This window comes from Scyliorhinus canicula, chromosome 12 (genome assembly GCF_902713615.1).
Source record: "Scyliorhinus canicula chromosome 12, sScyCan1.1, whole genome shotgun sequence".
NCBI classification, from domain to species: Eukaryota; Metazoa; Chordata; class Chondrichthyes; order Carcharhiniformes; family Scyliorhinidae; genus Scyliorhinus; species Scyliorhinus canicula.
Genome location: NC_052157.1, coordinates 157512472 through 157525242, shown reverse-complemented (window position 1 = coordinate 157525242; position 12771 = coordinate 157512472). Strand labels below are relative to the sequence as shown.

At 46.8% G+C, this 12771-nt stretch overlaps 1 protein-coding gene across 1 annotated transcript in view; it reads left to right on the top strand.

The window, feature by feature from the left end:
- Nucleotides 1-12771, top strand: part of ints2 (integrator complex subunit 2) — a 77749-nt gene that overhangs the window by 55027 nt on the left and 9951 nt on the right. Inside the window, exons 20-21 of the mRNA XM_038814678.1 lie at nucleotides 1352-1553; nucleotides 3995-4231. Of these exons, the coding sequence (XP_038670606.1) occupies nucleotides 1352-1553; nucleotides 3995-4231 (439 nt within the window). The remainder of the gene's footprint in view (nucleotides 1-1351; nucleotides 1554-3994; nucleotides 4232-12771) is intronic.

Genomic DNA, 12771 nt, shown 5'->3' with positions numbered 1-12771 from the left:
GTATATGTCCGTACACCCTTCAATGCCGATATGTATATGTCCGTACACCCTTCAATGCCGATATGTATATGTCCGTACACCCTTCAATGCCGATATGTATATGTCCGTACACCCTTCAATGCCGATATGTATATGTCCGTACACCCTTCAATGCCGATGTGTATATGTCCGTACACCCTTCAATGCCGATATGTATATGTCCGTACACCCTTCAATGCCGATATGTATATGTCCGTACACCCTTCAATGCCGATATGTATATGTCCGTACACCCTTCAATGCCGATATGTATATGTCCGTACATTCTTCAATGCCGATATGTATATGTCCGTACACCCTTCAATGCCGATATGTATATGTCCGTACACCCTTCAATGCCGATATGTATCCGTACACCCTTCAATGCCGATATGTATATGTCCGTACACCCTTCAATGCCGATATGTATATGTCCGTACACCCTTCAATGCCGATATGTATATGTCCGTACACCCTTCAATGCCGATATGTATATGTCCGTACACCCTTCAATGCCGATATGTATATGTCCGTACACCCTTCAATGCCGATATGTATATGTCCGTACACCCTTCAATGCCGATATGTATATGTCCGTACACCCTTCAATGCCGATATGTATATGTCCGTACACCCTTCAATGCCGATATGTATATGTCCGTACACCCTTCAATGCCGATATGTATATGTCCATACACCCTTCAATGCCGATATGTATATGTCCGTACACCCTTCAATGCCGATATGTATATGTCCGTACACCCTTCAATGCCGTTAAGCATTTTCTCATGGACTTTGCAAACTGATGTTTAAACTTTTACTACCTTCAATGCCAATATATATTTGTAATGAAAGGTGCCCAGAACTGAACATCCCCTCCTGTTTATGCTGTGGAATCTTGTGTTCTGGGATCTTGGCTGTTACCAGGTTTGCTGCGCTTTGTACTAAATAAATAAATAAAAATAATCTTTTTATTGTGACAAGTAGGCTTACATTAACACTGCAATGAAGTTACTGTGAAAAGCTCCTAGTCGCCACATTCCGGTGCCTGTTCGGGTACACAGAGGGAGAATTCACAAAGTATCCTTAAGAGTCTAGGTGCCTCTCCCCTGCAGTGTTGGGCTGTGAGGTTTGGATCCTTTCTGGTCTTTGACTTTGACCTGACCCAAACTGAATAAAATTCCAATTTCAGATTCCGGTAACCCCAAGTTCATTAAAACATGAAATCCCAACTATTATTAACCCTTGGCTGGATATGCGTTGTTCCATATTTACTGTTTTATGGGCAAGTGGTTGTTTCAGTGTTTTTAATTTATTTGTTCTTTAACCTCAGGTGTCCCCCCTTAATGGACATTACTCTTCACATGCTGAATGGCTACCTTCTAGCTTCAAAAGCCTACCTGAGTGCTCACCTCAAGGAGAACGTGGATCAGGACAGCAAACCCTATCAGAATAACACCATGGGGGTGATGGGGCAACCTGAAGCTCCAGAGGTCACAAGAGAGGAGCTGAAAAACGCCTTGTTGTCAGCCCAGGTAAGAACAGGAGTCCGATGTGTGCCATCATTTTCCCGGGGGTTAGCCTAGTGTGTCTAGACAGTCTAATGTGTGTCCTGCAATGAATGGTCGCATTGTACTTCCTCAGCTGGCGCAGGGTGAGTCGCAGGACAAACTACATCTAAAAGAAATAGCTACAGCGATAGTGGATGCACTGATTATGGTTTTCCGAAATTCCAGAATGATCCCAGCAGATTGGAAGGTGGCAAATGTAACGCCACTATTCAGGAAGAGAGGAAGAAAGAAAGCTGGGAAATATTGACATTAGTTGTCAGGACATTGCTATTATTGAGACAATGCACTTAGAAAATCATAGTATCATCAGACAAAGTTAGCATGGTGTTACCATAGTATCCCGACAGTGCAGAAGGAGGCAATTTGGCCCATCGAATTTGCACCAACCATTCTCCCGCCCTATCCCTGTTACCCCACCTAGCCTGCACATCTTTGGACACTAAGGAGCAATTTTCTAGTATGGCCAATCCACCTAACCTGCACATCTTTGGAATGTAGGAGGAAACTGGAGCACTCAGAGGACACCCACGCAGACACGGGGAGATGGTGTAAACTCCACAGTCACTCAAGGCTGGAATTGAGCCCGGGTCCCTGGCGTTAAGGGGGTAGTGCTAACCACCTTTATGAGAGGGGAATGTTTGACAAATTTTATTACAACTTTTTTTGCATCTGTAACTATTAAGGTAGATAAAGGGGAACCAGTAGATGTAGTATACTTGGATTTCCAAAAAGGCATTTGATGAGGCATTACACAAAATGTTACATGCGCATGGGAACTGGGGAGCATGGCAGCATGGTAGCATGGTGGTTAGCATCAATGCTTTGCAGCTCCAGGGTCCCAGGTTCGGTTCCCGGCTGGGTCACTGTCTGTGCGGAGTCTGCACGTCCTCCCCATGTGTGCGTGGGTTTCCTCCGGGTGCTCCGGTTTCCTCCCACAGTCCAAAGATGTGCGGGTTAGGTGGATTGGCCATGCTAAATTGCCCGTAGTGTCCTAAAAAGTAAGGTTAAGGGGGAGTTGTTGGGTTACGGGTATAGGGTGGATACGTGAGTTTGAGTAGGGTGATCATTGCTCGGCACAACATCGAGGGCCGAAGGGCCTGTTCTGTGCTGTACTGTTCTATGTCTATCTATGTATTAGCGTAGATACAGGATTGATTTATGTATAAGAGTGAGAATAAATGGGACATTTACAGGACATTTTCAAGGTGGTAGGCTGTAACAAATGGAGTACAGCAGGGACCAGGCCTGAGCTATTTGCTGTTAATGCCTTGCATGAAGAGACAAAGAATAATATATCCAAGTCTGCTGATACAAAGCTAGATGGGAATGTAAACTGAGGAAAACTCCAGGATAAATTGAGTGATTGGGCATCAAGTTGACAGATGGGGTATACTGTGGGGAATTATGAGGCTATTCACTTTGGTAGTAAGAATAAAAAAACATTGTTTTGTAAAAGAGTTTTATTAATTTATTTTTATAAATTTAGTGTACCCGATTCATTTTTTCCAATTAAGAGGGAATTTAGTGCGCTCAATCCACCTACCCTGCACATCTTTTGGATTGTGGGGGTGAAACCCACGCAAACACGGGGAGAATGTGCAAACTCCACACGGACAGTGACCCAGAGCTGGGATCGAACCTGGGACCTCGGCGCCGTGAGGTTGTAGCACTAACCACTGCGCCACCGTACTGCCCTTGTTTTGTAAAAGATGTGAAACTTGGATGTACTCCTTCAAGGAACACAAAACAAAAAACTGCAGATACTAGAAATCTGAAACTAAAACTCCTGTGAGTACTCTGGTCTGACAGCATCTGTGGAGAGGAAGCTGGTTAACTTTTCGGATCTGTTACTTTTCAGGATAAAGGGTCAATTACTTAGGACTGAGTTGTGGAGGAATTTCTTCACTTAGAAAGGTGTTAGAGTTTTGGACCTCTCTCACAATAGCTGTTGAAGCTAAATCAGATGTTAAATTTGGGAGAGGTTTTTGTTAAGCAAAAATATTAAGGGGTACAGGCCAAAGTATATAGAGTTAGGTCACAGATGAGCCATGATCTCATTGAATAGTGGGACAGGCTCGAGGGGCTGAATGGCCTACTCCTGTTCCAGTGCTGGCACTTTGAAAGAACTATCCATTCGTCACACGTAGCCCTGCAAATGTTTTCCCCTTCAAGTATTTCTTCAGTTTCCTTTTACAAGTTGTTATTGAATCTGTATCCACTACCCTTTCAGCCAATGCATTTTAGATCACAAGGTTATGGGGTATGGGAATCTATAAAATAAACAGTAATGGCAGCCAGTTTAATTCTGAACAAATGTGTGTTTGCACACTGCCTTGAGATGACTTTTTTGTTTTGGCTACTTGATGAAGAAAATTTGACCTTCCATAAATGGACTCTCTTTACAGGACAGTGCAGCCGTTCAGATTTTGTTGGAGATCTGCTTACCGACTGAGAAGGAGAGGTCTCATAGCACAGGAAAGATCCTGAAGCAGCAGGACCAATCCAGCAGTTTGTCTGAATCCTTGGAGAACACGCAGGAGAATTTACTGAGCAATGTACGGGAGGTGCAGTGCCTCATCTGCTGTCTCCTGCATCAGATGTTTATTGCGGATCCAAATATTGCCAAACTTGTTCACTTTCAGGTACTGAATATTTAAGGAATAAATCTAAGTAATACTCAGATTTCTTAATGCCTCACTGGAAGGATTACTTTTCCTGAAACATCTCTTAACAGTGATGAGATTGACTGGTTTAATTTATTCCTGGTGCTGTTACTTAAGGGAGGATTGTTGGGTCAGAACACCAGGAGAACACTGGTGAGCTATAAGATCTATACTGTCCACCTCCACAAGTCAGAATGAGGGGTTTGGAATGAAAACGGTAAATGCTGGAGATACTCACCAGATCTGACAGCATCTTGGCAAGAGAAACAGAATTGCCGTTTCAGGCTGTCATAATTCTGATAACGGCACCGACCTGAAACCTTAGCTGTGTTTCTCGTCACAGCATGCTGTCAAACTTGCTGAATATTTCCATCATTTTCTGTTTCTATTTCAGACTTTCAGCTTCCGCAGTATTTGGCACTAGTGGCCAGGAAAGGCCATTGGTTCGATGTCTTGTACAAAGGATGGCACCTCTGGCAATGCAGCACTCCTTCATACTCTGCAGGAGTCTGTTCATGTTATTTTGTCTTTCCATTTCCCCTTTTTCTTTCCTTCTTCTGTATTTAATATTTTTTTGGCTGAACAAGGCACAGTGGCTCATAAACACTGTTCATTTCTGGATTCAGAAAACCAGGATGTGCAATGTCACGACAAACAGCGGCATCGAGCAAGTCTAGGGCATTTCCTGCTGTATGCTGAGCTACATGAACCCAACCTTGCTGAAAGCATAAGGCATCACATTCTACATGAAAAATTAGCATGCAATTAAAGCATCCATTTCACGACACGTTTACTGAAACCGGGGTTGTTGAATGTTAACTTCCTTCTCCCTGAAACTGATATCCTACCAAGAATCCTGGGTAAATCTGGTTTATTTTTATATAAGAAAAATGACTCACTTGAAGTATTAGGTGAAAAATTAACTAACCAGCCTTTTATTATTGCCGCAAGTAGGCTTACATTAACACTGCAATGACGTTACTGTGAAAAGTCCCCAGTAGCCACAATCCGGCGCCTGTTCGGGTACATGGAGGGAGAATTCAGAATGCCCAACTCACCTAACAGCACGTCTTTCGGGACTTGTGGGAGGAAACCCACACAGACACGGGGACAACGTGCAGACTCCGCAGACAGTGACCCAAGTGGGAATTGAACCTGGGACCCTGGAGCTGTGAAGCAACAGTGCTAACCACTGTGCTACCGTGCTGCCTCTTTCGAGAAGAGTAAAGCAAATTGCAGGAGTTGCATCAAGACAGGTTGATAAGCTGGTGAAGAAAACGAAAGAGATACTTAGCCAAGACAATACTTAGCCAAAATACTTGGGCAGCACGGTAGCATAGTGGTTAGCACAGTTACTTCACAGCTCCAGGGTTCCAGGTTCGATTCCCAACTTGGGTCACTGTCTGTGCGGCGTCTGCATGTTCTCCCCGTGTCTGCGTGGGTTTCGTCCGGGTGTTCTGGTTTCCTCCCACAGTCCAAAGTTGTGCAGGTTAGATAGATTGGCCATGGTAAATTGCCCTTAAGTGACCAAAAAGGTTGGGTGGGCTTACTGGGTTACGGGAATAGGGTGGAGGTGTGGACTTGGGTAGGGTGTTCTTTGTAAGGGCCAGTGCAGACTTGATGGGTCAAATGGCCTCCTTCTGCACTGTAAATTCTATGAAGACATAGAGTCTGATCACCACATTGCAGGGTGTGATCAGACTAGAGGGAGTGTAGAGGATTTGCCAGGACTGGAGGTTAAAAGGTTTGGAGTCTTGGGGTTGTTTTCTTTGGAGCAGGGAAGGCCAAGGGAAGGTTTAATTGAGGTGTATAAGATTATATGGGGCTGAGGTGGAGTGGATGGAAGGACCCATTTCTCTCGACGAGAGGTTCATAACCAGGAGACATAAATTTAAAGTAATTGGGAGAATGATTGGAACATATGAACAAGGAGCAGAAATAGGCCGTGCAATATCTCAAGCTCCTTCAATTAGTACGGTCATGACTGATCTGATAGTAACTGCAAATCTGCATTCCGCCGACACCCGATCACGTAGCACCCGATCACGTATCATCCCCTTGCTTACCAAGAATCTGTCCACCTCGGCCTTCAAAATATTCAAAGACGCTGCTTCCACCTCCTTTTCAGAAAAGAATTCCAGATACTCATGACCCTCAGTGAAAGAATTTTGCCTCCTCTCTGTTGTAATGGGCAACCCCCTTATTTTCAAACAGTGATCCCTCATTCTAGATTATCCCGCAAGATGAAATAGCCTCTCCACATACATCTTGTCATAGAATAGAATCATTACAGTGCAGAAGGAAGCCATTCGGCCCATTGAGTCTGCACTGACCCTCTGAAAGAGCACCCTACCGAGGCTCATGCACCAACCCTATCCCCGTAACGCAGTAACCCCACCTAACATTTTGGATTCTACGGGGCAATTTAGCATGACCACTCCACCTAATCTGCAGATCTTCGGCCCGTGTGAGGAAACTGGAGCATCCAGAGGAAACCCACGCAGACACGGGGAGAACGTGCAAACTCCACACAGTCACCCAAGGTCAACATTTAGACCTGGTCCCTGGTGCTGTGATACAGCAGTGCTAACCACTGTGCCACTGCGCCGTCCCTCAGGATTTTATATGTCTCAATCAAGTAACCTCTTACTCTTGTAAACTCCAGCAGATACAAGCCTAGCCCATCTAACCCTCTCTCATAAGACATACCAGGTATTAATCTGGTAAACTTTCTCTGGACTCCTAATGCATTTACTTCTTTCCTTAAATAAGGTGACCAATATTGTACACGCTACTCCAAAAGTGGTCTCATTAATGGCCTGTACAACCAGAAGCATATATAGAAAATAGAAGCAAGAGGTGGCAATTTGGCCTTTGGAGCCTGCTCCACCATTCATTATGATCATGGCTGATCATCAAATTCAATACGCTGATCCCGCCCCCTCCCCCCCCCCATACCCCTTGATCCCTTTAGCCCCAAGAGCTGTATCTAATTCCTCCTTGAAATTGCACAACGTTTTGGCCTCAACTACTGTGATGGTGAATTCCACAGATTCACCACTCTCTGGGTGAAGACATTTCTCGTCACATCAGTCCTAAAAGGTTCACACCTTAGCCTCAAACTATGATCCCCTAGTTCTGAACTCCCCCAGCATCAGGAACAATCTACCCTGTTTAATCCTGTTTGAATTTTGTACGTTTCTCCCTCTCACTCTTCTAAACTCTAATAAATATAATCCTAACCGACTTGGGGTCTCCTCATATGACAGTCCCACCATCCCAGGAATCAGCCTGGTAAACCTTCGCTGCGCTCCCTCCATAGCAAGAACATCCTTCCTCTGAAAGGACACCAGCACTGCACACAATACTCCAGGTGTGTCCTCACCCATGCCCTATACGATTGCAGTAAAACATCTCTATTCCTGTCCTCAGACCCGCTCGCTATGAAGGCCAACATACCATTTGCCTTATTTACTGCCTGCTGTACATCCGTGCTTATTTTTAGCGACTGATGCACGAGGACACCAAGGTCTCGCTGAGTATCCACCTTCTCGATTTAAAATAATCTGCCTTCCTATTTTTGCTACCAAAGTGGATAACCTCACATTTACCCACACTATACTGCATCTGCCATGACGTTGGGCTCACTGGCCTGTAATTCCATGTTTTCTCTCTACCTGTCTTTTTTGAATAGCGGGGTTATATTAGCTACCCTCCACTCTGGACGAACAATTCCAGAGTCCAAAGAATCTTAGAAAATGACCACAAATGGATGTGCTATTTCTAGAGTCACTCCTTTTTTTTTTATAAATGTTTTTTATTCAGTTTTCATGTTTTATATTGAACAAATTACAAATTGTTAGAGAGAGAGAAAAAAAAAAGAACACGCAAAAATTAACATATATATTTACAGGTGAGCATCTTCGTAGTAATAACTGTGGCCTCCCCCTTTTCGCCGGCATACATATTTTACATTCCCCAACATGTTTATTGGCATTTATTTAGTTTGGTTTTGGGCCTTAGCTAGCCATCAAGCCCCCGTAACGAGCCCGTAGTCCCACCCCCCCCCCCCCCCCCCCCCCGCCGGCTACCTTCCCCCGACTATTCTTCCTCTTGTACGTTGGCCACAAACAGGTCCCGGAACAATTGCATGAATGGCTCCCACGTTCTGTGGAAGCCGTCGTCCGACCCTCGGATGGCGAATTTGATTTTCTCCATTTGGAGAGAATCCGAGAGGTCGGACAGCCAGTCTGCAGCTCTGGGCGGTGCTGCTGACCGCCAGCCAAACAGGATTCTACGGCGGGCGATCAGGGAGGCAAAGGCAAGGGCGTCCGCCCTCCTCCCCAGGAATAGATCTGGCTGGTCTGAAACCCCGAAGACCGCCACTATCGGGCATGGCTCCACCCTCACCCCCACCACTTTGGACATAGCCTCGAAGAAGGCTGTCCAGTACTCCACAAGTCTGGGGCAAGACCAGAACATGTGGGCGTGGTTGGCCGGGCCTCTTTGGCACCGTTCACATCTGTCCTCCACCTCCGGGAAGAACCTACTCATACGGTTTCTTGTTAAGTGGGCTCTATGTACCACTTTTAGTTGCGTCAGGCTGACTGTCAGTGTCCCCCCGTCCTGTCTCCACCTTTTGAAGGTGGCGTCAGTCAGTGCTGGTTTGAACCTATGGTTATTGCCGATGGGAGCCTTGTCCGACATTTTGTTCAGGCCAAATTGCTGCCGCAGTTGGTTCCAGGATTGGAGGGCGGCTGTCACCACTGGGCTGCTGGAGTGTTTTTTGGGTGGGGATGGGAGTGCTGCCGTGGCGAGGGCCCGGAGGGAGGTCCCCATGCAGGAGGCCTCCTCCGCACGCACCCACTCGGCTTCTGGCTCCTGGATCCATCCCCTTACTCGCTCGGCTGTTGCCGCCCAGTGGTAGAATTGTAGATTCGGGAGGGCTAGCCCCCCCTGGATTTTGTTTTCTGTAGGACCTTCTTTGGGATCCTAGCATTTTTACCCCCCCCCCATACGAACGCCATGATAAGTTTGTCCAGCGCATTGAAGAAGGCCTTGGGGATGTAGATCGGAATGGATCTAAACAGGAAGAGGAACCTGGGCAATACGTTCATTTTGATTGTCTGGACTCTTCCTGCGAGTGAGAGTGGGAGTGTGTTCCATCTTTGCAGGTCCTTTTTTACTTCCTCCGCCAGGCTGGTGAGGTTCCATTTGTGGATCCCTTTCCAGTCATGGGCTATTTGGATCCCCAGGTAGCGGAATTTATGTCGGGCTTGTTTGAACGGCAGCCCCTTTAGTGCTGCCCCCCCCCCCCCCCCCTTGCTGGTGTACTGGGAAGATCTCGCTTTTGCTCATGTTGAGTTTGTAGCCCGAGAAGGCTCCAAACTCTTTCAGGAGCGCGATGATTCCGTCCATGCTGCTTTGTGGGTCCGAGATGTAGAGGAGCAGATCGTCTGCCTAGAGTGAGACTCTGTGCTCTCTGCCTCCCCTTCGGATCCCCCTCCAATTTTTTGCTGCCCTGAGCGCAATTGCTAGCGGTTCGATTGCTAGTGCGAACAGCAGTGGGGACAGTGGGCATCCTTGTCTGGTGCCCCTGTGCAGCTCGAAGTATTGGGAGTTGGTATTGTTGGTCCGTACACTCGCCATGGGGGCGTTGTATAGGAGTTTTACCCACGCGGTGAACCCTGTTCCAAGCCCGAACCGCTCCAGTACCTCTATGAGGTATTTCCATTCGACTCTGTCGAAGGTCTTTTCTGCGTCCAGGGAGACGATCACCTCTTGTGTTCTCTCCCCGGAGGGGGTCATTATCACGTTCAGCAGGCGCCTGATGTTCGAGGTGAGCTGTCTACCTTTGACGAAGCCCGTCTGGTCCTCTGTGACCACCTCAGGTACACAGTCTTCTAGCCTTTTGGCTAGGATTTTGGCCAGTGTTTTGGCGTCTGCGTTCAGCAGAGATATGGGTCTGTATGACCCACATTCCGTTGGGTCTTTGTCTTTCTTAGGTATCAGCGAGATTGAGGCCTGTGCTAACGTGGGTGGCAGTGTGCCCCTAGCTAGCGAGTCTGTGAACATCTCCCGCAGGTGCAGGGGCCAGCGCTGTCGCAAATTTTTTGTAGAAGTCCGCCGGGAATCCGTCCGGTCCCGGCGCCTTCCCCGTCTGCATGGAGCTGATACTGTCCATGATCTCTCCCAGTGCTAGTGGTGCTTCCAGGTCCCGTTTCCTGCCCTCTCCCACGACTGGTATGACCAGTCCATCAAGGAACCGGTTCATCCCAGCCTTCCCCGTTGGGGGCTCTGAGGTGTACAGCTCTTTGTAGAAGGCCTTGAAGGTTTTGTTAATCCTCTCTGGTTCTGTTTCCAACATGCCTCTGGTACCCCTGATTTGCCCAATTTCTCTGGTGGCTGCCTGCTTTCTCAGCTGGTGTGCCAACAGGCGGCTGGCTTTGTCTCCGTGTTCGTACAGGGTTCCGCGCGCCTGGCGGAGTTGGTGCACTGCTTTCCTGGTGGAGAGCAGGTCAAAGTTCCTTTGTAGTTCTTTTCTTTCCGCCAGGAGCTCTACGGTCGGGGCCTCGGAGTATTTACTGTCTACCTCCAGTATGGAGTCGACCAGCTTCTGCCCAGCCACCCTTTCCTCCCTATCTCTTTGCGCTTTGAAGGCAATGATTTCCCCTCTTAGTACGGCCTTAAGCGCTTCCCAGAACGTGGAGGATGATACCTCCCCGTTTTGGTTGTTCTCCGTGTGCTCCGCTATGGCCCGCGCTATCCTTTCGCTGAAGGCCTCGTCAGCTAGTAAGGCACCGTCCAACCTCCATGTGGGGCGCTGGGCCCTTCCCGTCTCCAGCCGCACGTCCATGTAGTGTGGGGCGTGGTCTTAGAGTCACTCCTTAAGTACTCTGGGATGCAGATTATCAGGTCCTGGAAATTTATCTACCTTCAATCCCTTTAATTTCCCCCAAACCATTTCTTTACTAATACTAATTGCCTTCAGCTTCTCACTGAAACTGGTGTTTCTCACAACTTCCAGTACATTATTCATGTCTTTGTTTGTGAAGACAGAAACAAAGTAGAAATTTAGTTCCTCAGCCACTGTTTTGTTCCTCGTTATGAATTCCCCCGTTTCTGACTGTATGGAGGCCTACATTTGTTTTTTTAATCAATCTTTTTCTCTTTAACGTTTACAGTCGGTTTTTATATTTACACTCCACTGAAGCATAACCTCCCCTACTTTTGTATTCAAGGAAGCTGAGGAGAAATTTTTCATCGAGAGGGTGGTGGCTGTCTGAAATTCACTGCTCAAAAGGATGGTAGAGACCAAAACCTTCACTGCATTTTTAAAATACTTGGATATGCGCTTGAAGTTCCGTAACCTTCATGGCTACAGACCAAGAGGTGCAAAGTCGGATTAAGCTGGGTTGCTCTTTTGTTAGCTGGCACAGATACGATTGGATGGCCTGATTCTGTGCCATACATTTTGTGTGTTTCTATATCGCACCTTCCATGTCCAGACTGTCCAATGCACTTCACAGCTATTTAATTACTTTTTGTACTGTGGTCGCTGTTTTGTTGGCATTTATGGCAATCAATTCCCACAATAAAGTGCCACAAATATAGAGTGAGATGATTAACTGGTTAATCTATTTTGATGATTGAGGGACAGATGTCGCACAATTGGGTGAACACCTTTCTTACTCAGCAAATAGTACCATGGAATGTTTTGCATCCACCTGAACAAGGAATTAGGTGCTTCATTTAAAATCACATCTGAAAAATGGCTCTCTGGACAGTGCAGCACTCCCTGCTCTGGAGTATCCATCTCAGTATCCAGTTCCTGCTCAAATCTTGGAGTGGTGCTTGACCCCCAACTTCTATCTCTCAGTTGAGCGCCACCAGTGGACCAATCTACCGCTTGGGTCATTGGCAGTGTTCCTACATTGATTCGAATGCCTCAGTCTCCCCAAGGGTTTCTTTTCATGATAGTAATAATCTTTATTAGTGTCACAAGTAGGCTTCCATTATCACTGCAATGCAGTTACTGTGAAAATAGTGATATGTTTGTAAAGTGCGTCACTCGAGACCTCAGATGAGGGTAAAATCGGGGGGCAATCTGACACCGCTGAATGGTCAGAAAACGTGTACTCACGTTAAGGGTGGGATTTGCAGAGCAACCCCACCGACGTGAGGCAGACCGTCATTGGCCAGCGGCAGGATCTCCTGGTCCTGTCTTTGTCAACTGGGTTTCCCGTTGAATGCACCCTCACTACTGGGAAATCCGCGACGGGCTGCGTTGTCGGCACTGGAAGATCCCCCGGAACAGCCAGCAAACCTTTGCCCCATTTGTGAAATGCCACTTGAATGAGCTAACACTGGGCACAATGGATCAATAAACCGGTCACTGGCCGCACCTGCAGGAGAGGAGGGTTAGAAAATCTGGGAAATTAAGCAGATTTATTCAGTCACAGTTGTAGTTTTAAATTTATTGTGTCTTATTTTCTCTACTCAAATAACAATGTAGCCAG